The sequence below is a fragment of the Gymnoscopelus braueri genome, assembly GCF_963280865.1.
Source record: "Gymnoscopelus braueri genome assembly, chromosome: 13".
NCBI classification, from domain to species: domain Eukaryota; kingdom Metazoa; phylum Chordata; class Actinopteri; order Myctophiformes; family Myctophidae; genus Gymnoscopelus; species Gymnoscopelus braueri.
In genome coordinates, this window is record NC_137615.1 from 10627347 (window position 1) to 10654887 (window position 27541).

The window sequence follows — 27541 nt, forward strand, 5'->3', positions numbered from 1 at the left end:
GTACAGAGTAGACCTCTAGACCTACTGTACATATAAACACTATCTAAACAGAGTAGACCTCTAGACCTACTGTACATATAAACACTATCTAAACAGAGTAGACCTCTAGACCTAGGCCTACTGCACATATAAACACTATATATGTACAGACTAGACCTCTAGACCTACTCTACATATAAACATATAAACGCATTTTAAATCTGAGGCTTTTTTTGTATACTATTTAAATAGTTTTGAGAAAAAATGCAGCTAATTGTCCCAAAGTGACTGCAAAAGATTGCTGCTATTTGTCTCAAAAAGCTTCATACCCTGTATATAACATGTATATATAACGATGCAATGTGACATAGCTCCGTTTAACACAATGCTGTACCCCCTCCAACTTGTTATACTTTCCCCATTTTCTTAAAGTGTTTTTTTTTTTTATATTTTGACACTTGCTTTGGCAATGTAAACGTATGTTTTCTCATGCCAATAAAGCTCCTTTGAATTGAAGTGAATTGGTTGCTTGTTTCTCGCCAAACCTGGCAACGCTGGAGGCAGGAAGTGTGTTTGTTGAATCGGGAGGTTGGAGAGAGAGAGAAAAAAAAAAGCGGAGGACCATCATCATAAAGTCGGAGGTTGTTGATTTCGGAGGGGAGGAAAAAAAATAAATAAAAAAATAAAGCATGATGTCTAATACGTGAAGTTGCAAGATCGAGGGTTGCATTAAATCCACTTCTTCTTCGTGCATCATCGTTCTTCCTGCGGGGCGCAGAGGCCAAATGAGGAGGTGAGTTGGAATCCGTGAAGGAAAAAAAAATCGACTTTTTACAGAAAGCAGCCGAGGAGGGTTTTCCATCAATGGGGGCCGTCCAGCGTTATTTGTCCAGATCTTTGTGTGTGGGTCCGTGCTAGGCTAGGCTAGCCTTGCTAATGAAGCTAACCCGTGCTGGGGTTATTATTTTTGATTACTTAAAAAAAATAAAATAATGCACATATATGTTTTCATGAATCTAAAAGGTTTGACGTTCTGATATTCCGTGCTCATATGCAGTTTAGTATTCCCAATTTTGTCTTTAATATTATTCTAAATGTTGCTTATGGGACTTCCGTTTTCGCCTCTCTTTTTTTTTAGCATCGTGGGGGGTAGCTAGCTGGTTTAGCTGCTAATGCTAGGTAGGCCGTGGAGCCTGCGAGCTCCCGTTCTCTTTTTTTTTTTTGTCCGCGTTTATTGCATTGACGCGATGCGGGTGCGGCTGGAATATCTGCCTTTCTTTAAAGCAACGGGTGTGGAATAAACGAACCTTTTTGTCCCGTCTTTGTGTAAAAACCTCTCTCCAGGGGTAAGTTCAGTTGGTTGGGTCTGCCTCTGCTCTGCTGCGGGGCTCAGTCAGATAACGAGCCGGGGAGGCTAACAATGCTAGTTATCCCAGTTAGCATGGTGGTGGTGGGGGAAAATGGGCTCGCTCGCGCGAGCCGGTTCCAACGGAAAATGGCTCTCGAGCTGCGCCGAGAGCCATTTTCCGTTGGAACCGAGGAGGAGACGGTGGGCTCAGTGGGAGTGGGGCTGAGAGGATCGAACACCTCGTTTTATCGCACGAATATTTAATGGTTGTGCACACAAATCTGTATTTGCAAAATGCAAGCTCGCAGTTTTTTTCTTCTTGCAAAAGAAAATCCTAAAATGTTTCCCTTCTATCGGGTCCGCTCGGTTTGTTATGTCAAGTCTCTTTCTCCCACCGGCTTAAAAATGCTTTTAAATTATGCCATTTCGACGAAAATACGTGTTTTCAACCGTGTTTTCAAGTCACGTCGCCGCTTTGTGCCGTTGAAAACCGCGTCTTTTTGCTGCTGTTTGGAACGTTTTAGATGTTTTCGTCTTGCGACGAGTGACTGACGACGTCGCACTGGGGGAGAGTCAGTCGGCTGAAGGAAATGTCGGCGGCGGCGGTAAAAGGAGCCCCGCTTTTGTCCTGGTGAATCCATGCTGGGATGAAGCAGCCGGGCCAAGGTCACCGCTTTTTGCACCATATCTACGTTTAAAAGTGGCCAAAGCAAACACGGCATCGTGGACATATGCGTACTAATCTTCCCATTTCCCCACACTGCAAATTATGAACGGTTGTCGAAACGTTGAAGCCGGTGTATATCTTCAAAACAATGCATGTGTAAACAGAGAGGGGGTCGGGGGTATTTTCCGTGTTGCATGATGTGGCCATGCAGGGGAATTTTATGGGCAAACCAGGTTATTCCTACAGATTTGATCACCACAGACACAGTTTTGCATGCTGAGACGCCTTAGAAAAAAATGCATAGATTGTAGTGAATGCCGTTCTGCTGTTTTTGTTCGAGCGAAATGGTTTGTTTACATTACTCTTGGCTCTGAGCTCTGCAGAAGGAAAAGAAAGTTGCAAGGAAAAAAGTGAAAGGATTGTGATTGGTCGTTTGCGTCTGCTTCTGAATGAACAGCTTGATGTGAAAAGTGCTTTGTATTTTATCTGTTGGCATTTTGTTTTACAGAATATTTACTTGGTTGCTCTTTGCACAACTCTTTATACAGCCAATTACACAATTTCTGTATGGGACTTTCTTTTCACTCAAATATCTATGTTTAACAGGGTAATCCAAACAAGTATATGGATGCATTGTGGTCATCTTTAGTGTCATGGTGCCTTTGCTCCTCATAGTCATTCATGTTGAAGACTTCCTTTACTGTTAAGAAAGGAGCCGAAAGTGTGCTCACTCAACAAGGACTGACTTTTGTGTTTGTAATGTGCTTCTGAATAAACCACAGAGGACAGTTGAGTCATTGTTGAAAACCCATGTCTTTGTGCTGTTACTGACATGGTCAGGTTGTAATGTAGTCCCTTTTTATGTATTTTGCATGCACTGCTTCTGTTATTGTACCATTAGCTCTTATTTCCAGAGCAGTGCTGATGCAAGGATTTGCTGACATCTGAGGGGAAAATGATTGACTGTTGCTGATTACCAAATCAAGTGCACATTTCACCCCTCAAGGCCCATGAAATCAGCGAAATATCAGTTCAGCTCATATTTTGTTCCTTGTTGAATTCTGCTCCTGTAAACTTACAGCTAGTGGAACGTGACACTCGTATTGCCTGGCCAGGGTTATGGGACACACATACTTGACTATATCCATGCTAACCACGGCATGTTGAATACATGCATCCTTCCAGTGTCCCCCAGTTCAGTTGGAAAGTCCATTCAGGTAGAGGCGTAATGTTAGGTGTAGTAAATGTATAACTGTCATGGGAGAGGGGCTAAATTACAAGCAGTAGTGACCTATGAAGGACACTATGTAGGCCAGGGCATTGTAGGGAGGATTCTCACCAAGCTACTGCTGTGTTTAGCAAGCCAGAAGTGTGCTAATGTTACTAGTAGGAATAATAATGTTAATATATCTTTCTGTTACAGCTCTGCAGATATGTCTTAAGATGATGTTACTAAGTTCTCTGTAGTCAGCAGTGTTGTCTAGACTTTCAGTGGTCACTATAGGCCTAAATCAAAATGCTTGCCAGCTGCCAGGGTCTAAAACCTGCCTTCTGGGCAGTTTTTCCTCAGAAGTACCCCTCACAGGTTGCAGGGCAGTGGGGTGATCCCTGTAGATTGTGGAGTTTAGCCCTAATGACTCGCATTGGGTCAGCCTGAGAGATTGCCTGAGATCTGGCTCATATTTGTTGTTCTCTGCTGAAGCCAGAATGTGGTGTAAGGCAGTGTTTTGTTTGTGCTCCGATCAACCATAGCATTCGGACTCTGTTTTAGCCAGGGAGCCTGATAGTGTTTGCTGTGCTCCACTAGCTTAGACTGTTTAGTGAGGGAGGCCATGTCTTCAAGTGCTGGACTCCACTGACAAGTCTGCACACTCTGTTTCAGCCTGTGTGTGAGGGATGGAGGTGGGTACGCTAAAATAATCCACTATGAGTGAACCAAAAAATTAAAAACTATCCTTTAAATATTATATTTAATTGTTCCTCATACAATACTGTACTCCTCTACATGCTTGTTTTGTTTTTACAGCGACCATCAACACCTCTCAGACTGGATGTACACTAATTGGTTATTAATAAAGTGCTTGGTTCTAATAAGGAATGCACACTGCTTTTTCTATCAAAGCAATGTAATGCAGACGTGTGCCATTAGCAATGGATCCTTAAGTTAAGTTGATGTGCCAGGCTTTTGGTCTCTGATGGAGTATGAACCATCCTACTCGGTCAAGAGCTGCAGTTTTGCTGGAAAGAAATCTGCGCCTGTGACCAAATGTGTATATTGGAGTATAACTCCAAAGGCAGAGGATGGGGTGGCTTTGTGGTGTATATAAATCCCAGTTAAGTTTCACTTTTTTGTTTGGAAGGCCTTGGCTTTTAAAATAAACAAAAAGCTTAGTTGTCAACTATAGCTGATAAAGAGACAACTGGGAAACCATTTCCAGAAAGACAAATGACTAATTTCATTTTCAGAACACTATTTGCCATCTATGCTCTTGTCTGCTTGTGGCATTGAAGTACACTAGTTGTGCAACATACAAGTTGATGCATTTTGTGCGTCCAAGGCAAGTGATGTGCGCTGCAGTGTTCTATAAATATAACGTCATGCTATGGTTAACCGTGGATAACCAACAACATTCCCAAGTGCTGTTTTGCAAAACGATGACCAAATGCACTGCAGATCAGTTGCTCAACTTGAAATCTATCGCATGATTGGAATCATCGGTATTGCTAATATAAATGTAAAGCAATTAACAGCATGTATTTTACATCTGAGAAATATTGGATATCTAAAGACACACATTCTGAGTGTGAATGGACATTATGCTGGTGTATTTTACTATTAAAGGAATATCTCACCCAAGAATGAGAATCATTTCACCCAGTTGAAAGACAGTAGACACAGATGGAATGTCTTTGTCCACAAAACACACAGCAGCTTTCTGCAAAACAACTGAAGACAATGGTGACCGGTCCTTTGAGTCTTCAGTTCTTTTGACTCTAAAGGAAAATAATGACAACGTTACTTCATGCAGCATAACCCAAGATTTCTGGAGCCAAACGATTGCGCTGTGATTGGAAAAGACCTAGATTTCACCATTATTTATGTGGAGAATTGTCATTTTGTTACCCAAGTTTGAGTTTTAAGGCAGCTTTTACTGCCGGGCCGCATGCCACCCCCCAACAGCTCCAGCTGCAAGGAGCTGTGCTTGCAAACCCCATGAGTGTTTTGTGGACAAAGAAACTATCTTGTTGCGTTTCTACTGGCATGATGGTGAGCAAAATGGCACGAGTTGCATCTTTTTAGGTGAACTATTCCTTTAAAAGCGGTAAAGCATCTGTGTAATTTTCGATTTTTGCGTTGGCTATTCAGAAATAGCAGATATACAAGCTCACAGCATGTATATCTGCTATTTGTGAACATTTTTGAAAAATCGTGTGAATGATTGATTTTAGAAGGCATTTGTAAAATCGGTCTCAGGTCTTAATGGGGTAATGTTACTTACTGGTCCACTGAGATGGCTGAGAATACACAGTTTAAGCGACTAGTTGTCGTGTAGATATCCTCATCAGCTCACCTATTAACTGCAGCCGGGACTCCAGCCATTTCCATCCACTGGCCTCTTTAGGAAACAGCCTCTGGGCCTGATGTTTTTACCTTTACCCTAATTTGTCAAGGTGTTGATCTGATGTATAACAGCACCACATTGTTTGATGTATGCATCCTGATCATATTATATCCCTTTATGCTGATGTTAATTATGATACTGTATGATCAGTGTGTATGTATGTGGCCCCATTAACCATGAGGACATGAATCTAAATGGCAGTAGTTTGGTCCAGATAGTGTCTAGGTAGGTAGGGTAGGGCCCCAAGGCACATTAAACACAGCTGTACACACACACCCCCCAAAAAGGACTGGAATCTGATTTTTTCCCCCTCCTCTCCCTCTGTCTTTCAGTTTGTTTAGGAAGATGGTTTTCCAAGCGGTCTTACGTGTATTTACACTAATGTTGAAATGTCTCTCATAGCGTTCTCAAAGACGGCATCTTCCATGTGTGTATGTTGAGGGCTGTAGGAACAAACCTAGTCCTTTTTGGAAGTCAGTCAAAAACCCCAATGTCGGGGAAACTCTGTCGCTATTCATTCCTGTGTTACCATGCAAAGGAAAGCGTGTTCCCATATTGCTGCTCAATTGGTACAGCATGGATGGATGGCAGTGTTGCAGGTTCCATTCCCCATCCACGATGGAGCACGGCACCAGTTAGTCTCCGTTCCCACTGGGCCACCAATATATAAATGTCTGCACTCTTCTGATATGTCTTATATGAGCATCCACCAAAATGATAACGTAGTGATAGTAGTTAATCCTCATTTGTATGTGCCCAAATGGTTTATCTCACAAAATTCAAGACAGACAGTGTGAAGTGTCTTTAAATTGTATTGCATAATTACTTGGACTTGGTTGTGTGCCGGTGTGGCGCACCGGAAATGGCAGATCTACAAGCTCGCAACGCGTTGCGTTGTACTGCGTTGTGAGTATGAATCGGGCAGATTTATACTTAAAATAGTACGTTTTGTTTTCACTTTACTGTGAATATTAGTTGACTTGGCTGTTTGTTTAGATTCAAATTGTGTGATGTCTTATATGACTAAAGACCTTCCTGTAAGAACATCTTATGCACAAAAACAAAGAAAAATCATTCCATTATTGTTTTTTACTTATCTAAATAGAGTCAGTGTGCAGATTCATGGAATAATGGTATAGAAACAGTAACTTGTTGCATCGTACTAGAAACAACCACAGACATAGCTGTGCTATGAAGTCAAAATGTGTAATGCATATTATTCTGTAAAATCAGTGGTGGTGTTCTACTGTGTTGAGAATGGCTCTCAGTGTTGTGTTTGTGAGACTGTGTGACTGTCTTCCTACCTGCCAACCCACTGTTCATCAGGATCTGACGGTGTGTGTGCTTCTAGGCCTCTGCATCGAGCCCACCATTTTCTCCACCGCCAATCAAAATCTCTTCCACACCTTTTTTTTTCCCTCGCCCCTCTCCTCCCCTTCTCCTTTGAACGCCTCAGGCATTTTTTTCCCCCTCTCCATTTACCCCCCTCATGCTCAACCTGGGCAGTCTACCTCGCCTCTCTCTGTCTCTTCTCTCATTGCCCGTTTTCTTCTTCTCTCCTCATTTCTTCTCTTCCCCATCTCGGTCTCTGTGGAGCTTTCTTTCTTTTTCTCTTTCATCCTCCCGCTTCCCTCCAGCTCCCCATAAACCCCCCCCCCCCCCCAGAAATCCACCCCTCTCTCTCCAGGTCCCCCATTTTGTCTCGGGTCTTTCTGCTCCTTTTCTATCACCACATCTCCCTAAGTTATCACATCTTCTCTTCTTTCCTTGGCTCCCATCGTTTTTTCCCTGTCTCACCCATTTCTTTTTCTTTATATCTAACCTATGTTCACCGCATTTCTCCCCTTTCTCCTGTCTTTTTCAACTTCCCTCTCTCCCCTTCTTATTTTTGCATTAATTTTCCCTTTCTCTACCCAGTTTGTGGTTTCTTTTCTGTTTCCCCCCCTTTACCTGTCTTCCCCTTTTCCATCTTTCTTTCTCTCCCTCTCTCACACTATGTGCCCTTTCTCCTCACTCACACCCTATATACCCCCTCTTTTTCCTCCCTCTGTTTCCCTCTTACACTACCCTATTTCTCCTCCCCCTCTCTCACATGTACCCTCTTTCTCATCTTTCGCCTCCCCACGTACCATCTCTCTCTCTCTCTGTCGGTCTGTCTCTCAGTCTCTCACTCTCTCCCACTCTCTCCGTTAGCCAGTGAATTCATTAGGGCCTGGTCAGTGTAAACAACAGCTGAGGGGACAAGCCTAGCGGAAATGCTATGTTTCAGTGACGTTGGGCCCCATCTGGCAGAGCTCTACCCTGCTCCACTCCTTGATTGACTTGATGAGACTGCTAGCCAGTCCAGATGGCCTGCTGGGCCCGCAGAACGGAACAGAGGAGGGGGGGGGGCCAGCGTTTGGGGGTAGAGGGGGTTGTCAGGGGGTAATGGTGTCTATGCTGTGTACCCTAATACCTGGAGAGCTTTCGGTGGCATTTTGAGACTGCTTAGAATTGGGACTCGGGTACCAGCCCTTGGGGCGTGTGTGTGTTGGGGTGGCGCTGGCATTCCTACTACTTTGACCCAGAGAGCACAGCTGTCCTGTGGTCTAGAGAACCTCAATACGTAACAATTTTAAATACGTTGCTGTCAAGTACTATTTTAATTATAGAATTTGTAATGTGTGCATGTGTCGCTGGGACGATTTTAGGCATAGTGTAATCCATCCCAGATTAGCTGCTCCAGTATTCTAACAGTAGCCCAGTCATTATAATCACCCAAACCCCTAGCTTGCTCATAATCTGATTACTTTCCACTAGTTGTATAAGGGCGGAGGTGAAGCCTCTGCCTCCATTATGCCGCTGTGTGCCGTGCCGTGCTACTGCAGTCAGGCCAGACACCAGTGTGTGTGTGTGTGTGGCTGTATGTTCCATCAGGGTGGGGGAGGGGTGACAGAGGCAGGAAATGGAATTTTTCATTTACCGTCTACGGGGGCCCACTGAGTTCCAAAATATACCACTCACTGTTGACTGTTTCACCTGTCAGCCATCATTTAACCCATTGAGACCTGAAGCCGATTCTACACGTCTCCTAAATCTCAACAGTTTTCTGAAAAACGTATGTTTCTATATCAGTGGTGCTCAATCTTTTTCATGTCAAGGACCCCCAAAATTATATGTATTTGGTGGTGGACCCCCATAAAAATATTTTGTTCCAGGGACCCCCCAGAAGCAGAGATTTGAGTTAAAAATGTTCGCTTTAAAAATATATATATTCAAAGATTTGCACACATTTTCACACATTTTCAAAAATAGTAGATCTACAAGCTCGTAGCGCGGCACTCGGTGCCGCGCTATGAGCTTGTATATCTGCTATTTTTGAATAGCCCAAAGTGTAAAATAATGCTTTATAGCTCAAATCTAAAAATGACACAGTTCCAGGTCTTAATGGGTTAAAATGTTGTTTTTAAAATACCTGAACGTACTACGTGACATTTTACTAGCCAAAGCCAACATCCACCATTTGTTTGGTGGGTGGTTGATGTTAATGTTTGATCCTTTAGCTCTGGTAGCCTACTGGTTTATTCAGCATCCAACTGGTTAACAGCCTTTATTTTGATAGTCATAGATACCGTTTTTAGCCCCCCCAACACATTTATTTTGGCGGGACAGAACTGTCATTGAATTCTATGAGATTCCCTCCATTATTCCCTTATCATTCGTCTGTTTTGATCTTTATCCCTGACGCCTACACACATTAACCATAACCTCCACATTTCTAAGAGCCTGTTTGTGGTCGAAATGTGACGCAAATCAACATCTCTACCTGTCCCTTCTCTGCCTACCCCTTTTTCTGAATGTGTAGAAGCGTTCTGGTTAGCCTATTGTTTGTGTGTGTGGGTGGGTGGGTGTGTGTAGTCCAAACAGGGTAGGTGGGAGTGTGTGTGTGTGTGGGTGGATCCTCCCCCAGCCCCTCTGCAGAGGTGCCACAGAGTCACGTGTCCACAGGAACAAACAGTGGTGTGTCAATATTAGACCACCATGCTAGAAGCAGCAGCCTGCTGATGGTCAGCCCTTCAGCACCCAGGATAGATGAAGATGTATGGCTGACTGTCACCATGCAGGAGATGTTTTTAAATGGATTCATTCACCAGGCACCTAATAGATCACCTGCATTTACAGTGTGATTCTAGTTTTATTTGTCGACGCAAGATACTTGCTGAATTCAATCTTCACAAATTAGCTTGGCCTACATTTAATGTATCAGTTGATATAGTGAGATGAAGAAAACAACTACTTGGTCACGAGGGATGAGCCAAATGCAAAATTCTTAACTGAAAATGTTCTTTAAAGCTACAAGCTTTGCTTTCAGAATGTATTTAATTCAAATATATGTGTATGTATTAAAAACAACGTTAACATGCGTACTGTTGGGGCTTAATTTTATTTGAAAAAAAATCCCCAACTAAGTAAATAAAGAATTACATTTAATTGTAACAGATTGAGGCAAAGTTGCAGAAACTTGAGGTTTTCCATGGTACACATACAAGTAACCATATTTGCTCTTTACAATTAAGATTGCATTAGCTGCTTGTGGACTTATTGTGAACAAATGTTGATCATATAAACAGTGTATATATATTTTAAAGCCACATAAATGCGGAAAGCTCCTTTTCCTACAGCCCGATAACGCGTGCAATGACTGACGTGCCTACACTTGTCTCTTCTGCTTAATTGGCGTGCTCTGTCATTTTCTTTGGGGGCCATAGGACTGAAGAGCAGATATGATATGTACAGATATGGTGCAAGGCCTAAACTAGGAAGACCACCACGCATCAGCCAGTGAGGAGGAACAGTCTGGAGATCCTCTCCTAAAAATCACATAGAATAATCCAATGCGAACGGCAAATGCAGTTCTGGAGCACACAGATGCTAGATATCAAGTAATTACAAATTAAAGACGTGTTAAGATGCTGATTCATCAGTCGTGAATCCGTGTCAGTTTTCACAGTTGAGTGCCGGCCGCATGCAGGTCAATTGCATAAACTCTGACTTAAAGAAATGAGAGCGAAAAAGGCTAGGCAAGAATGTTCAGAATTAGTTTTTTATCCAAATCCCAGAGCTCTGAAACTTGAAAATTTGTCTCATCCTTAATCAATACTTATGTGACTGTAGAAATATAGATCACTTGGAGTGATCAGTGGCAGCACTTGGCTCTAAAAGGATCCCTGGCTAATAAGCCAAATATGCCTTTATACATTATAATTGCCCTCTATGTAAAACACAGCAGTTTTTTTTATTTTATATATAAATAGTTAATCTTTTACTCAAGAGGGACAATGCCTGTCGCAAGTTGATTTGTCCGTGTGTGGCCCTATGGAATGTGCTAATAAAAATGTTTTTGAATTTGTTTTGATGCTCATATTAACCAGTAGTACCAGTAGGCAGTATTAAGTAGTTTTTTATTGAGACATAATAATAACATTCCATAGGGCTGGACCACACATGGACAAATGACATCATCAACTTGCGAGTTGATGATCATCTTTTACTCATCCTCCTTGAGTAAAAGATGAACTATTTATAAAATAAATAAAATATATATAGTAATTACAATGTATTAAGACTTATTTGGCTCATTAGCCAGGGATCCTTTTAATTTAATTTGTCATGGTCGTACCTAAAGAAGTAATGAGTTATTCATGAAGCATGAAGTAACGTGTTTTTTATTTGAGTTTATTGGTCAGTATCCATTTTAAAACCTACTTGGAAAAGATTTATTTGTCAAATTTTAAATACTGTTTTTCTGTTTAAATTAATGGTAATGTATGCTTCTTGGAGTAAGGTTGTTAATCCCAAAGAGATATAACATTTAATTGCTAATTGAATTAGTTACAGTATTAGTGGTGGTGTGGACCCGCATATCACAAAACGTATTGTCAGCACCTAAAGAACTAGCTAAAGTGTTGTTTGTTTTCCTTGGTAGTCTAATACAAATTCAAAACAATTACAATTATTATTAGAATAATGAATACAATACGTTTTACATGCTATCACTGCTGTAAATTTGAATGACACTACCTCTGTTGATGCCTTTTAACACAGCAGTGGTTTGCTGAAAGCCGTCTCCCTCTTTTTTTTTCTCTGCCCCCCCCCCACCCCACACACACTCTCCTCTTTCTTTACACTATCAACAAAGGTGTGCCACAGCAGGGTGGTAAAAACACTCTTAAACAATGTGACTAATGCAGTGGGTGGGGTTTTCTTAAAGTCAATAGGAAGAGTTTGTTCCAAAGTAAGGGCTCTACTGTTGGTGGTTTTGTGAGGGTGAATGTTATCTGGTGCTTTGTCTTGCATACATTTCAGATCAGAAGTCTTGAATGGTGATGCTCAAGTACTGATTTGCTTTTTATTTAAATGCGTATTAAGTGATTTGAAATTGACCCTTCTTTATGTAAATTCTATTATGAAATTGATATCTTTAATTACTTTAAATGTCTAGTGGCTTGATGGTGTTAATACATTTGAATATTACCGCAGTCACTTTAAATCCAGTCACTTGATTGGATTTAAAGGACCATACCGGCATCAGTCTGTCTTTGTTCATTCACAGCTTGGGCGTTATAGCCTTACATACAAATAGACATTTCCTCTATTTTTAGATTTTGCAGCTAAAAACATAACTTTTACCAAAAATAACCACACAAGAAAGTTAAATGTCTGCAGGTTCAGTTTCAAAGATACTTTTATGGCCTTTCTGCTGTATTTGGATAGGTCAGTGTAGACCGACAGGTAGAAAGGTTGAAGACAGAGAGGGGATGACATGCAGTATTATAGTGCCTTGGGTCTAACTCAAACCAGGGTCAGCTGCAGGAAGTACTGTATAGCCTTATTTAAGTGATATGCACTCTTTCTCTGTGAGAACCACCTTTCATACCATACTGAGGTTAATGAAATCCAATAGCTTTCTCAAAAATCTAACGCAGTAACGCACCACTGGTATGGTTAACTACTTAACATTACCGCCGTATTGCATTAATGTCATAGTACTAACGTATTTTCTTTGTTTTCCCTCGTGTTTTCACAGAGCTTCCTCGTTGGCTGGTGTGACCCCAGGCCCTCCTCCTGCCTGCCAGGAAGGGCACTGATTCGCTGAAGTTGTGTTCACCACTCCTGAGAGACAATGGCTACTACAACACACAGCTGAAGAGCTAAGCCCCAGTCTTTATTCCCTCCCCCTCCCCCTCCTAGATATCACTGTTCATCATTGCGTGACTGTGATTTCTCCTTCCCGAGTCCATTTGGAGTACTATGGCAATGCATGATATGAGTCGAGCCAAGGGTGTCCCCTGTAAAGAGTGTGATATGGTTTGTCCGAGTACTCCAAGTCTACTAGAGCATATGAAAGCACATTACCAGCAAGAAGAGACTGGACGTTTTGAGTGCGAACAGTGTGGAAGAATCTTCAAGCACGCAGGCAGTTTAGCTAACCACAAGAAATCTCATGAAGTTGGTTCTTTCCAGTGTCCAGTTTGTACCCGTACCCTTCCTAACGCAGTTGCTTTAAAGAACCATCTGCGTATCCATACTTTGTCCCCTAGTAGTGCACAAACTGAAGAAGAGACTGAAGAGGTAGTTGAAGAGGCAGGCCACGAGGAGAGGGAATATAGTACCCTAGCCCAGGACCTCTCAGACGGCTTTGGGCGCACTCATTTGAACAATAGTGGCATGGGCCATAGTGTCCTGCAAAGCCACGAAACAGAAGAACACCAACATAAGAAAGGCTCCCCTGGATCCGACGACGCGTGGGACAGGCCATTCAAGTGTGACCAGTGTGACAGAACCTACCGGCACCACGGTAGCCTGGTGAACCACAAGAAGTGCCACCAACAAGGAACATTTAAGTGCTCTGTGTGTTTCAAACAGTTCAGCAACCTGGCGGCCCTCAACGGCCACGAGCGCACCCACTCCAAGTTCAAGCCCCCTGGGGCGTCCATGGTGAGCAGCAACAGCAGCCTCCACAACTCGGTGCGCAGCAGCCACTCAAACGACGACAACTGCTTCTGCCACCTGTGCCAAGTATCTCTGCCCAGCAAGGCAGACTTCCAGGAGCACATCGTGCTGCACAACGCTGCCTCGTCCTCCCTAGGCTTGACCCGCAGCTTTCCTGGCATCATGCCTCACAACCTGAGTGCTGTTCGCTCCCCGGCGTACACTCCTGCTCTGGGCGATCCCCTGCCGCTACCGCCTCTGCCCAGTGAGAAGAGGGGCCCCTACGACCCCATGCTGGGCCCACCTGTTAACAATCCCATATACACATGTGCATACTGTGGTGCGGGCCACCCCGACCTGGAGAGCCTTAAGGTCCACTACCTGACTCACGACCCTCACCCAGGCTCCCATGGACAGGACGGCTCCATCTTGACCTCAGACGGGCTCGGTTCTGGATCCCAGGGCTCTGTGTCCTCCCCATCTGGAGGCAGAGTACCGCAGGAAGGCTCCCCTGACGATGGCGAGCGACGTTTTAAATGTGGCGAATGTGGCAAGAGTTACCGCCACGCAGGCAGCCTGGTCAATCATAAGCGCTCCCATCAGACGGGCCACTACCAGTGTACCATCTGCTGTAAGCAATACCCCCACCTGGCGGCACTACATAGCCACCTGCGTAGCCACAAAGGGCGCCCCTCCAACCAGATTGGCAGTGACGGCAATGACTGGCTGTCCTCTGAGCCACTCACTCTCGACTCATCGCAGAGCTACGTCCAGGAGGGCAGTGGTGCGACCACTCCCATATCGTTGCCTGGGAACCTGGGAGATGCTGCCCACTTTGTGCCAGACGGTGGCCACAGCAGTGGCCTGGACTCTTTGGAGTTTCATGACCGCTTTGACGGCAGCTCACTGTCGCAGAGCAACTCGGCACATCGACAGGCTGACAGGCACATGTGTGCAGACTGTGGTGAGATGTATGGTGACATATCTGGCATTAAATCCCACATGTGCCCGCGACGTGGCCAGCAGCAGCAACAAGGCAACATGTCCAACGGGTACATGGCCAATAACCTGAACTACCATAGCCCAGGAGGAACGGCGCTGCCCTCTGGGAGTTCCAGCAGCATGAAGGAAGGCAGCAGTCAGCGCCAGTACTCTCAGAGTGCAGGGAAGAGGATGAGCGCCAACGACAAGGATGAAGAGGACGACGGCGAGGTCTACCAGTGCTCAGTGTGTGGCAACCACTATGCCAGCCTCCGGGCCCTTAGGAGCCATCTGCGCAGCCACGCAAACAACCCCTCAGCGCCTGGCCAGCCCAACGTGACGCCGGACTGGAGGATGATCTGCTCCACTTGTGGACAGAGCTTCTCCAGGAAGCAGGATCTGCTGAACCATCAGCTGGTCCACGGCCCCCAGAGACCGGATGGCCAGGCCCAGGCCCAGGGCCTGGCCGACGGCACACCCAACGGAAATGACAAGATGGACGGTCGTAACCACATCTGCGTCGACTGTGGCATGTTCTTTGCCGACCGTCACCACCTAATCACCCACCTTTGCCCCGGCAAGAACCGCGCTGGCACTCTGAGCAAGCAGGGCATTAATGGAGCCAAGGGGATGTCCGGAGGAGACGGGGTCAGCGGTGGGGTCGCCGGGGGAAGCCGTGACATGGGCGGCGACGGGCGGAGATCCATGGACCAGGGTGGTGACAGGCCCCACAAGTGTGACCAGTGTGGTCGAGGGTACAGGCACCCCTGCTCCCTGCTGAACCACAAGAAATCCCACAAGACCGGGGTGTTCCGCTGCCTTGTGTGCCAGAAACGGTATTACAACCTGCTGGCACTGAAGAATCACCAGAGAACCCACTTTGACCTGAAGAGGTAAGTCTCCAGCTTAGCCTTTTTATTTTGAAAGGTTAGGGGTGGTGGGTAAAGCCTATACACAACGATTGATATGTGTTTATAAGCCCTGTCATTTCTAATCATCTAGCAGTTTTGCCGTTCCATATTACAAATGTAGAATTATTTTAAAAGAAGTTAACGACCCATGGAGAAGAATTATATGGCCTGTAATAGCTACACCAAAAGTGCCAAGGATTTAATACTTTGCCATTAAAGTACCTTTAGAGTGGTGGTTCTCAAAGTGGGTCCAGGGACCCCCAGGGGTCCTTGAGGGGACACCAGGGGGTCCCCAGTTAAATCAGTTAATACAGGATCAAAGTCAGTTTAACCAATTAACCAACCTATGTTTTATTTGTCTATTTTCAATCAATCTTGTATTAAAACTGGCTTATGGGTGGACGGTGGGGTGGACATCACAAGCGTAACATCCAGATTTGATTGGTTGACGTGTGACGTTAAGTGCTCTAATCAGCGCTACTAGATTTTCAGGCAGTGAAAATCGAATATCTGGTTTAGAAAAATCTTGAGAAATTGTGAAAGATTTAGAATCATTTTGAAAAAGCATTTTATGGTGGTCCCTGGCACAAATTATATTCAGATGGGGATTCGCGGCCAAATACTGTCCTGTTTGAGAACCACTGGTTTAGAAGGCTGACTTTGACTGACTACAAATGAAAAAGCCCATATGGCACGTGAAATCTCTCTCAGCCACCCATTTGGCACTTAAAAAATCCAGTGTTTTTAAAGGGGCTTCCTCAATCTTATCTCCATCTCCTTCTACTCCCTACTGCAGGCACAAGTGTGAGGAGTGTGGCAAAGCCTTCAAGATCCAGAAGCAGCTCATCAACCACCTGCGTCTGCATGAGGAGCACCGGGCTAGAGGCCTGATCCGCACTGGCCCCAACGGCTCCCGCTTCCAGCAGCCTGGGACGTCCCAGATGCAGAGCATGAGAGGCGAATCCTCCAAAGGCCACGGAATGGGCGTCAAATATGCTCACCCCCAGGGATTCAAGAAGCCCTACTCCACAGCCGGAACCTCCAGGCCCCAGAAGTTTGACCAATCCGAGGGTGGCCGTCGGCCCTTCGCCTGTGATGAATGTGGGAAGACGTACCGCCATGCGGGCAGCTTGGCCAACCACAAGAACCTCCACAAGATCGGGGAGTACCACTGCAATGTGTGTAATTCTACCTACCCCAACCGGTTGGCCATGAAGAACCACCTACGTCTCCACTTCGCCCAGAAGAAGCACAACTGTCAGGAGTGTGGCAAGGGCTTCCGTACACAGAAGCAGCTCGCCACTCACACCACGGCCGGTCTTTGTAAGGGCCCGCAGGGTCCTGGGGCCCAGATGGATTTTGAATGTGACGGCTGCTGTGAAGGATTCGCCACAGCTGATGAGCTCGCAGCCCACGACTGCCCCGCCCAGCATCTGCCGTCATCCTCAGCCTCGGTCAACAGCTCCTCCATAAGCATCGACCGCAGCACAGTGGATCTGGACTCGGACGAGCGGCCCTATGCCTGTGACCTCTGCAGCTGCGCTTACAAACACGCCAGCTCACTGCTGAACCACAAGCACACCCACAAGACGGGCGACTTCCGGTGCAACTTCTGCGACAAGCCTTACACCAACTACATGGCATTGCGCAACCACATGCGCATTCACACCCAGCGGAAGAAGCACATCTGCCACACGTGCGGGAAGGCCTTCCGGCTGGCCAGATTCCTCCGCAACCACCAGAAGGTTCACGAGGAGGGCGCCACACCGTTCGGCTGCCCCAGCTGCGGGAAGAGTTTCCAGGGGAGATCCGGCTTGGCCAGGCACCGCTGTGGGGACAACCAGGTAGGCATGGAAGGCAGGAGGAAGTCCGGGCCACCAACGGGAGAGGGCGAAGAGAGTCGGTACACGTGAGTTCACGTCTGTTGTTTGTGCTTCAACGAGTTGAAACCGAACTAGTGGAAGATCAATATAGGTCTCTATATGTCTATTACAGGTATATGATCTCCAATCCGGCTTCCTTGGGACCATTCGCGTGCCGGAATTCGGATTTTTCTGAAGTTTGGACAAATTGAATTAGTGGAGAGAGAACAGATAAGTCAATCCCGTTTGCTTTCAGTTAGCATATATCTCACACTAGTTTCTTTTGGGTTTGTTTTTCTTAGGCTACCTGCAATCAAATATTTTGACTATTTAGATGCATTGCTTTCTGTTTTGTTTTCTCTTTACCAAAAAAACAACAAATTACAGATAATTTGACACCAATTTTCAAGTAGTTATTTTTTGTAGCACGTTTTTGTGTGTTCCTTACACTTGTTATGACTGTAGTGTTTTATGTTTGTGATTGACTGTTGTCTCATGTAGGTGTAATATTGGTATTGCAGGCCAGTGATTCAGAATATAATCTATATAATTACACTTTCAATTTATGGGGCTTATGGCTCTTGAATTTGATCTCCTGATAACAATAAGCCTAAATATCAGGGATGAAGAGGAAGTGTTTGGAGTTAGCTGCACTGCACAAGGCATTATTATTCCTCACAGTAAACATTCTGTAGACGGATTATTTTCTTATTTGCTTTTACTGGCCACATGGAACTATGGTACAAATGATTGTCTCTCTGCCACCGTGACATGCGGTAGATGTTTTGGGGCTACAAGCAATATTTAAGCATCACGGTCAAAATTGTGTAAGCGTCAAAAAAAAAAAAAGCCTTGAAAGAGGCTTGTATACTCGTGTTTACCATCTGTGAAAGAAGCTGTTTGAAGCTTATGCCCATTTGTGCAGTGCAGGGAGCACCAGATACCTCCTTAGTCCCTTCATGAAAAATCCAGTTGTTTGTCCATAGCTTCTCCCCTATCCCCCCCCCTACCCAACCACCCAACAATCTTCTCCCCTGTGACCTATCTAGAAAAACCTAGTTTAAAAATGGTACACCACTTTATAGCAATCTTGAAAGCTTAAAAAGCCGGATTTCAGATCATATACCTGTGTGCTAGCTTAGCTACTTACAGTACATAGAGAATCACTAGTTTAATATAAATATTTCATCAAAGTGGTAACCAGTAGCTAAGCTGAATGATGGTTAGAATAGTGAAAACAAAGGACCATGTTCAGTTGCTAATCTCCCTCCTTTTTTTCCTCTCGCTTCCATCCTGTATTCCTTCCCTCCTCCCATCCCTTGTCCCCCCCCCCCATTGTTTCTTCTTCCTTTTCATCCCTGCACAGATGTGATCAGTGCGGCCGTGCCTACCGCCATGCCAGCTCCCTCCTGAACCACAAGAACACCCACACCGTCGGCATATACCACTGTGCCGTCTGCCTCAAGACCTACTCCAACCTGCTCGCCCTCAAGAACCACCGCCGCATCCACTCAGAGATACGCCGCCACCGCTGCCACGAATGCGGCAAGGCCTTCCGCGTCTCCTCGCAGCTCTACAACCACCGCCGCGTCCACCAGAAGCAGCGTCAGCTGACCTGCCGCTCCTGCCAGCGCTCCTTCCCCACCCAGGCCAGCTTCCGCCTCCACCTGGAGATCAGCCACGGCCAGACGCCGCAGCCTCGCCAGCCCAGATCCCAGCAGCCTCGGCCAGGGGGCTCCCAGGAGCTGGGCTGGGGCTCGGGCCTGGACCTGACGCTGATGCAGGCGCAGGGCATTGACCCCCACCACCACCACGGCAAGAACCGAGGAGGTGGCCGCGGCGGCGGCGCGGTCAAGCCCCACGCGTGCGATCAGTGTGGCCGTGCCTACCGCCACGCCAGCTCTCTGCTGAACCACAAGAACAGCCACAAGACCGGGACCTACTTCTGCAACTCATGTCAGAAGGAGTTCCCCAACCTGATGTCCCTCAAGAACCACCGGCGCATCCACACAGAGCCCAAGCGCTACCAGTGCCCCGAATGCGGAAAGTCGTTCCGCGTGTCCACCCAGCTCATCTGCCACCGTCGCATCCACACCAAGGAGAAGCCCTTCTCCTGCCAGCAGTGTGACAAGCGCTTCTCGTCCAGGTCCAACCTGAGGCACCACATGAAGGTGCACTGGAACAGCTCGTCGGCGCCCCCCTCCATGTCCATGGGCGCGCCCAACTTCCTGGGTATGCCCGGCGGCCCCTTCATATAGGCTACTAAATTTTATCATTCAGGGAGAGGGTGGGGCTTAGCTAGTAAAGGGGCGGGGACGGGAAGCCACTCAAAATGCCAAGGTTTTCTGGAGGTGCCAAAAAATGTCTTCCTCCTCCTCCGTGTCCTCACTCTCTCCTCTTCCTCATTCTCATTGTCCATGTGTGGCTGGTGTTAGAGGATAGGTGTGTCTGGATGGACAGGTTGCATGGCTTAGACAGACACTGCTGGTCCTGCATGCCACATGCGCACACACACACACATTAAACACTCACACAGCAGAGGAGGGAGGACACAAAATGGATACCGTACATATAATAAGGTGGGAGAGATGACTCAAAATGGACAGATATTCACATTCATGCACATCTTGCATTATTTGGCCTATATCGTTACAGTGGCCTATATAAATGGACCCTATTACAAGGTAATTTTCCCCTTGAACTTTTTCTCAGATTAACCCCCCAAGTTGAGTAGGATGAACTGACTGACAGGCAGACGGCCAGGCAGAAACAATGTAGTCTTTATAAACCCTCACTACATGGACTGAATCACTGGTACATCTGCCTTGTTTCCTACTGCATGTTGCCACAGTAGAGCCAAGCTCCCAACACCTACTCTCAGCCCGGAGTCACACAAATAAAAGATTGATTCCCGGGACTGAAAACGTGATGCTGCTGAAGTTGGCCCTGCTGTGTGGCCCCTTTCGGGTGCCTGACCATAGTAGGTTGAGCAAGCCTGGCTGTAAAAGACTGTTTAAGTCCTGTTGTAGAGACTGACTGACGAATGGACTGACTGACAGGCAGGCAGACAGACAGACAGCCGGGCTGAGCAGGCTTGGGGGGGATAAAGCCAGGGAAAATATACCTGTAAGGGCCAGATGGAATCGGGTGGTCGGTTTGTAGTTCTGGAGGTAACAAAGTGCAGGCCTGAAACGATGGTTTGGTACTCGAGAACCAAGTCATCTTGTCCGTTTTGAATCAAAAGGAGCTGATTGGTGTAATGCTTGAGGTTGCTATTCTGTACTCTCTCCATGCGTCACACAACCACAACCCATGTGTGATGCTGCAACATGATGATGATGAAAGTGATGATGAGTTTGCTTTGTTAAAAGCCCTTTTCTTGCGGCCTTTGTTTCAGTTTTAAACCGTTGATAGTTAAAACAAAAACAAATTCAACCTGGGTCTTTCTAATTGTTTTTGTTTTTTTCTTTCCCACAAGTGTGAGCAATACATAGCCAGTGTTTCCAGAGCATGTATACATTTGATGGCGACAAAAGAGGGGGTTGTTTTGTTTTCTTAATATTTCTTGATAGGGTTTGAAGAGAGAGTTGACAACGACCACTGTAGGACTGAATGCAGCAGAGACACATTGCTCTCTTGTCCTTGTCTCTCTCTTTCCCTTTGTGTGGTTTTAACTGTTTTTAACTTGTGTGTGTGCTCATTACAACACAAAGATGAACTTCAAAGCCTTGTAGCCCAACCCCCCCCCCATATCCCGGCTGCCTCGTTATGACATCACACTTGTAGAATTTTGCCCCGTCCTCCTCTCACACACACTGGGTCATTTATTCTCTTCTTATTCGTCCACGTTTATTCTACACTTAAACTCTGGGCGACATGAGGTGCTGCGAAAGCATTCAAAACCAGCTACAGATGTATAAGGCCGACAGGTTGTGGTTACGCATAGAAAAAGGTGAAAGAAAAAAAGAATTAAACTTGTTAAAAGTGAAACATGACCATAAAAAAAGAGTAAGGAACATGTATATTATTAGGCCTGTGCCAGCATATTTTTTGTTTGTTTTATCCTGTATTGTACTCGTAACCCTGACTGTATTATCTACAGTACCTCTTTTATAAGAAAAAAAAAGACAGATCATTGTAGTAAATGCATTTATTTATATCATTATTATTATTAACACTTGTAATGGACGGCGCTAGTCTTTAGGATGTGAGTTTAGAAGATGTGTTTGATGTAAGAAAAACACCCACCTAACCCCCTTGAACCCTTCACCTATAATCCTATCCTTTTCCTGACATGGAGCCAAAGATGGACTCCCAAAATGAACTCTTGCTCGCTCCGAGGAGATTGTCGTTGAACCGTTTCATGAACCCATTTTAGTTCTGGGTTTGTCACACTTGGGAAAGAAACTGCGTGTGTGTGTGTGTGTGTGTGTGTGTGCGTCGTGTCCCCCCCACCTCCCCCCTTCCCCCTCCCAACCACCACCAGGGAAGAAAAAAAAAACGTAATGTGTTTTGATTGCAGTACGTACGACTAAGGAACAAACTTATTACAATGATGGAAAGGTTTTTATTTTCTTGCCTTTTTCAGAGTGATGTTGTGACAGTCTCGCTCTGCTGTTCCCCTGGGAGTTTTGTTCCCCCCCTCTTCACCAAGTTTGACTGGACTCTGGTTAAATGTCATTTCCCCTCCGTTCTCCGATTCCACCACAAAATCAAACTCACTGGAAAAGGGACGACTTGGTGGAATTAAAAAAAGAAAATACAAAATACTCAATCCACATCATTTGAACCTTTTTTTCCCCCCTTCCCCGTTGTGTGAAGTTTTTATACTTTTACGGTAACCTCTTGTATTTATTGGTGTTTTTTCCCCTTATTTTTTTCTTTCTATTTAATTGCATTTTATTTTTTTAAATGTTTTGACTATTCGGAAGCCTATGTGTGTGTGAAACACAATGTTCTTGGAGCAGCGGTGCTAGTGAAGTCCAAACCGCCGTCAAGTGACCGTCAAGTGCTTGTAGGAGTTGTGTAATCTAGGACACATATAGAACTGTACATTCTCTCTGCACCTCCACCATCATATGTTTGACTTAGATTCTTTTTCCTGAGTGGACAATTTTCCCGCCTGCATTTCCAGTTGTAGATTTTAGACAGAACAGATTTTCTTCTCCTTTTATTTTATTTTTTGGAACAAAAGTATAACCATTTTTCTTTTTAAGTTCTAACTTTTCTTCCCTTTTTTCATGCATATGTAATGCTTACTATACACTTTTATAAACTATGTTTTGATAATTCATTTCTTAACAAAAAAAACTTGTCCACATACTATAACCCTTACTGCTGAGTACTGAAAATAAATAGCTGGAAAAAATAATCCAGAACGGTGTTGTTCATCCATTCTCCTTCCAACTAATCGCACATTTAAATAATTGGTAGAATCAAGAGCAGTGGTTTTCAAAATGTTTGTGTCCAAGGTCAAAATCTCAAGGCAAACCTCATTCATATTCATATCCATGCGAAATGGCGTTATCACTCTTATTACTCTGTGAATGTTTATTTGTATTTACTAATGGCAAATAAAGTTAAACATAAGTCTGGCCGTTTCATACATGAGCAAAATAGCAGATCTTCAAGCTCGACACATTGTCAAGCTTGTAGGTCTGCAGTTTTTTGCCATTTTTTTAATTAATTTTTTTATTTAAAAGAAATTGCCCACAACGACATGCCCAAAATCGGCACTCAGGTTGACACATTTTAGGGAATAGAATTTGCCTCAGTTTAAAGAAATGAGAGCACACAATACTGACAGTAAATTCAAAGTAGAGATAATTTGTACCTTTGGTATACTTAACAAAATCCAGACCTGGACTTGTCTCATGGCACACCATTTGGGAACCACTGTAGTTAAGTGCATAGTCTGTACTCATTTAGGGAAGCGCACGCGCCCTTGAGCAAAGCACGTCCCTGAGGTAGAGTTGCTCAGTGGCAGACCAGTAGAAGGCTGGTTGTACATGTTAACTCATGGGTGTGAATTTAAATGGAAAACATGTTCAGTCATTGCTGCCAGGTAAAGGTTGAAGGGATATTTCACTTTACTTTTTTGGGTAATTTTAACGTCTACTCTGGATATGTGTGCACCCCAGACAGTTTTTGTTACTTAAATATTTAGCCATTAAGGTATTTATTTTATCAGACACGCCCCCTTCCTATATAAACCCATGTAACTTCTCTATTTTAACCATGATGGATTCTTTGAAAACACCTGGCCTTGGTTCTGGTGACCGATATTGTCCTTCTAATACGTGAGGGGGCTGTGCTTTTCCAATTACTTTTTAAATTTTATTCATTTCATTTTCTATATATATATATATATATATATATATATATATATATATATAAAATCATGAAAAATGTAATTGAAACCCCCCTTCACGTATTAGGACAATATCAGTCACCAGAACCAAGGACGGGTGTTTTCAATGAATCTAGCATTAGTTAGAATAGAGTTTGAAGTTACAATGGGTTTATATAGGAAGGGTGCGTGTCTGATAAAATGAATATCAAATTACTAAATACTGAATCAAGCAACTTGCCTGAGAAGACATGACCCCACACATATTTGAAAGTGAAATATCCCTAGGGTTTCTCAACCTGTGGCTGAGGGGGAAAAAACCTGGGTCTTCACGTGTCCAAATTAATTACAGGAACATTGTGTTAAATATATTAAATGTAGATTTCAGGGTGAAACACAATGAAGGTTGTGGTGTCAAACAGTACCTCCATGGCGTGTCGTTGAATCCCATCGCTAAAAAGGAAAAGTTGAAGCGCTTTAATGGGGTTACAAATGTTTCTCAAATTCATATTGAGTGTCTTTCTTTCTTTTTTGGATCACATGGTGCCCTGGTGGTTAGAGGAATGTCCCTGAACCAGACGTTGATGAGTTTGATTCCCCTGTAAACCCAAAGCTCGAGTGTCCTGGAGGACGCTGAAACCTTACCAGCTCAGATTAAAAGATTAATTTCCCCTCAACTGTAATGGAGAACCAAAAATGACATTTAATTGGCTTAATGTCCAATCATTCCCTCCAACTGCTGCATCATTTGGGGTCAATTGTCAGAGCCTCAATGCTTTTGTCGTATCGTGCAAAGTGATGTGTGTGAATTTTGCCAAGAAACGGTCTTCGATGTAAGTGCATGAAAAAGGCTGCAAGAATTGATTGGCCATGCAGGGTCGAGTGAATTAATCATGGTCACACAATACTGGACCAGATTTAAGTCAGACTGAGACAAATAAAACAAGGCAAATAAACTTGGAACAAAGTTGTAAAGTCCTCCATTCAGCACCCTGTTATGCAGCCGTCTTAACCTTACATACTGTGCATATGGAGGGGTATATTTGCTACAATTTGTGTTGTGGCCAACTAATGATCCCCCTGCAGAACACGCACCCTTTAACAACCACCTCATTTAGCACAGGATGTGTACAAGCTGCCGGGCAACTTTTCGTGCAATATGGACCTTTTTCATGAGTAAACGCAGCCTCGCCACTTACTTACCCTGTACACTTTGTCGTGTGACGAATGGTGAAAATAGCTGATCTACAAGCTCACAACACGTCACAAGCTTGTATTTTCACTTTATACTGTATATAAAAAAAAAGAACATTTTCACCTTTACTGTCATGGCCAAAATAGGCACGCCAGGCTGAAAGTGATAATGAAGTTAACTGTACAGCAGCTGTCCATGTTGGCACCTAAATTAAACACACCCAGTATTAATGTTATTACCGCCTGCTGCGTTTACCCGCCGATGAAAAAGTTCCATACGGCATCTCAACGGTGTTCCTTGCTGCACGGTTAAATCCTGTTGTTTAGATGGCCCTATGTGACATTTTTGCTATTCCTGGCGTTATAGCTCTGTGTGAGCCTCAGTCCGTAGTGGTTTTGCATGTGTTTGCAATAAAAAAGATGTGTTGGACAAAGCTCTGGTACTGCTAAATAATGACGCAATGTCTTCCATATATTCTTTCTTTGTTTATTTTTTATATTGCAGAGGTGTAGCCTACTTCAGTAAAGGAGGGGCCTGATTAAGGACTGGGTCCGTTGACGTTTACAATTGGTCCCAAATATTAAATGATAATTTGACCAACGACCAACCATGGATTAGAGTTGAGACGTTTTAACAAATTCACCTCAACCTTGACCGTGACCTTCCCCCAGGCCACAAACATGGTCATTTGTAGAAATTCTATTTCAACTTTTTATACCATGAAATGCATTGCATTGCAGGACGGATGACAGAAGTGGCAGAGGTCAGTGTGCTAATGAGAGAATCGAGAGGGGTTTCATTCTGTGTAGTCTTTAGCACTGACTGCTACAGGTTTATTCTTAAAATGTTTTTTTTTTATTTGATTTCTGGAGCTCAGTGTGAAACATTTGTCTGATGATGAACATTTAACAAAATTTTATCTATTGGCATTCATGCCTTGGGTTAGTAGTGATTGATATTACTGTTGGTATTACACAAAAAACTAAGAATCTGGTGAGGGTTTGATTTTCAGCAATCAGAACTATAATCTGCGACCATGTATGCAGGAATCTTTTATAAATGAGGTCGTAGAGAAGTACACTGACCCCTATGTGTCAATTTCTACATTCTCAGGGTCAAAAGGTAACATGGGTCCATTTCTACACTCTGGGTCAAAGTAACACTGAGGACTTTATGTGCACTCTAATGCAATGTCGGGACCAATACCAGCAACCGTTTTGCTTTCATGTACAACACCCTGATATGCTTTTAATAGTTCAACAACGTAACGGTCAATCTCCTAGCCTGGAGTCTATTATCTTTGAGTGGGATGCTAAACCTTTTTCATGGCTGTGGGAGTGCTGGTTTCTATATCCCAAGACCTTCTGCCTTTCTCATTCTCCATGGTTTCTCTCCTTCCTTCCTTTCTACTATTATTGTTGTTATTAAACCATGACTATGTCCTGTCAGCTTTTTTAGTTTAAAACAGAATTATTGCTTTCCTCTTTGGCGTCAATGTGTTTATGAAATTACTGTTACAGTAGTTATGGTTTTGAAAAGCATTCAAATTTAGATTCAAATAAGAGGAACGTTCAAATTAAATAGTGTGGTTTCTTTCCATCACGCAGCACCAATCAGAGTTTCATACGAAGCAGACTGGATGTAAGACTCACACTCCTTACAAGAAGGTTGTTGAGGAATTTAGGTTTATGGGTTTATTTATGTCTTAGACTGAGATCCTTCAAGTTCCATAAGTTGCATCTTGTACATTTAGCCTGAAGATTGTAGTTCAAAAAAACGTTTATTCTTTTAGTTTTTTTCCCCATTTTGTCCAGAATTTGTGTCAAAGAATTGTACTACTCTACTTCATTATTTACATGAAAGTTGCTCTGATCACTTGCATATCATCTCTGTCGGGTGGAAACCTCAAATGTCCAAAACTGTTACTTTTCAGGATTTAAAAACAATTGGCAAAAGTTGCTGCTCAAAACACATCACTTCGTGCTGCGTTTTAAGCTTGTATATCTGCAACTTTTTTTGCTTTTGTGTGACACTGTAGTGCGTTAATTTACGGAAAAATGTAGAATATTGAGATAAGAGGTTTCTGCCCGACAGCAACGATATTTAATATCAGTTTGGTTTTTCCCCCCACAAAAAAAAAAAACCCTCTCGTTTCTTTCCTTCTCAGATCTTAGTCCCGTGGGCTCCACGGACAGCACCAAGAGCTACGCGTGCAACCAGTGCGGGCGTTCCTACCGCCACGCCAGCTCTCTGCTGAACCACAAGAACAGCCACAAGACCGGGACCTACTTCTGCAACTCCTGTCAGAAGGAGTTCCCCAACCTGATGTCCCTCAAGAACCACCGGCGCATCCACACGGAGGCCAAGCGCCACCAGTGCCCCGACTGCGGCAAGTCGTTCCGCGTGTCCACGGCGCTCGTGAACCACCGTCGCATCCACACCAAGGAGAAGCCCTTCTCCTGCCAGCAGTGTGACAAGCACTTCTCGTCCAGGTCCAACCTGCGGCACCACATGAAGGTGCACTGGAGCAGCCCGCCTCTGTCCAGGGGGTCGTCCTCAGCCTTCCTCACCATCCCATCACGGCCTTTCCTTTAACCCATTAAGACCTGAGAAGATTCTAGAAATGTCTTCTAAATCCTAAAAAAATGTTGAAAG

At 44.4% G+C, this 27541-nt stretch overlaps 1 protein-coding gene across 1 annotated transcript; it reads left to right on the forward strand.

Annotated features, from left to right (window-relative positions):
* Positions 1-519: 519 nt before the first annotated feature.
* On the forward strand, positions 520-27481 carry LOC308098408 (uncharacterized protein; the record flags this gene model as incomplete). Its single annotated transcript, XM_080446746.1, has 5 exons — positions 520-772; positions 12684-15462; positions 16277-17389; positions 18709-19574; positions 27054-27481. Exons 2-5 carry the CDS (start codon positions 12908-12910, stop codon positions 27479-27481), a joined length of 4962 nt encoding a protein of 1653 aa, XP_080302872.1. The 5' UTR covers positions 520-772; positions 12684-12907.
* Positions 27482-27541: the final 60 nt, after the last annotated feature.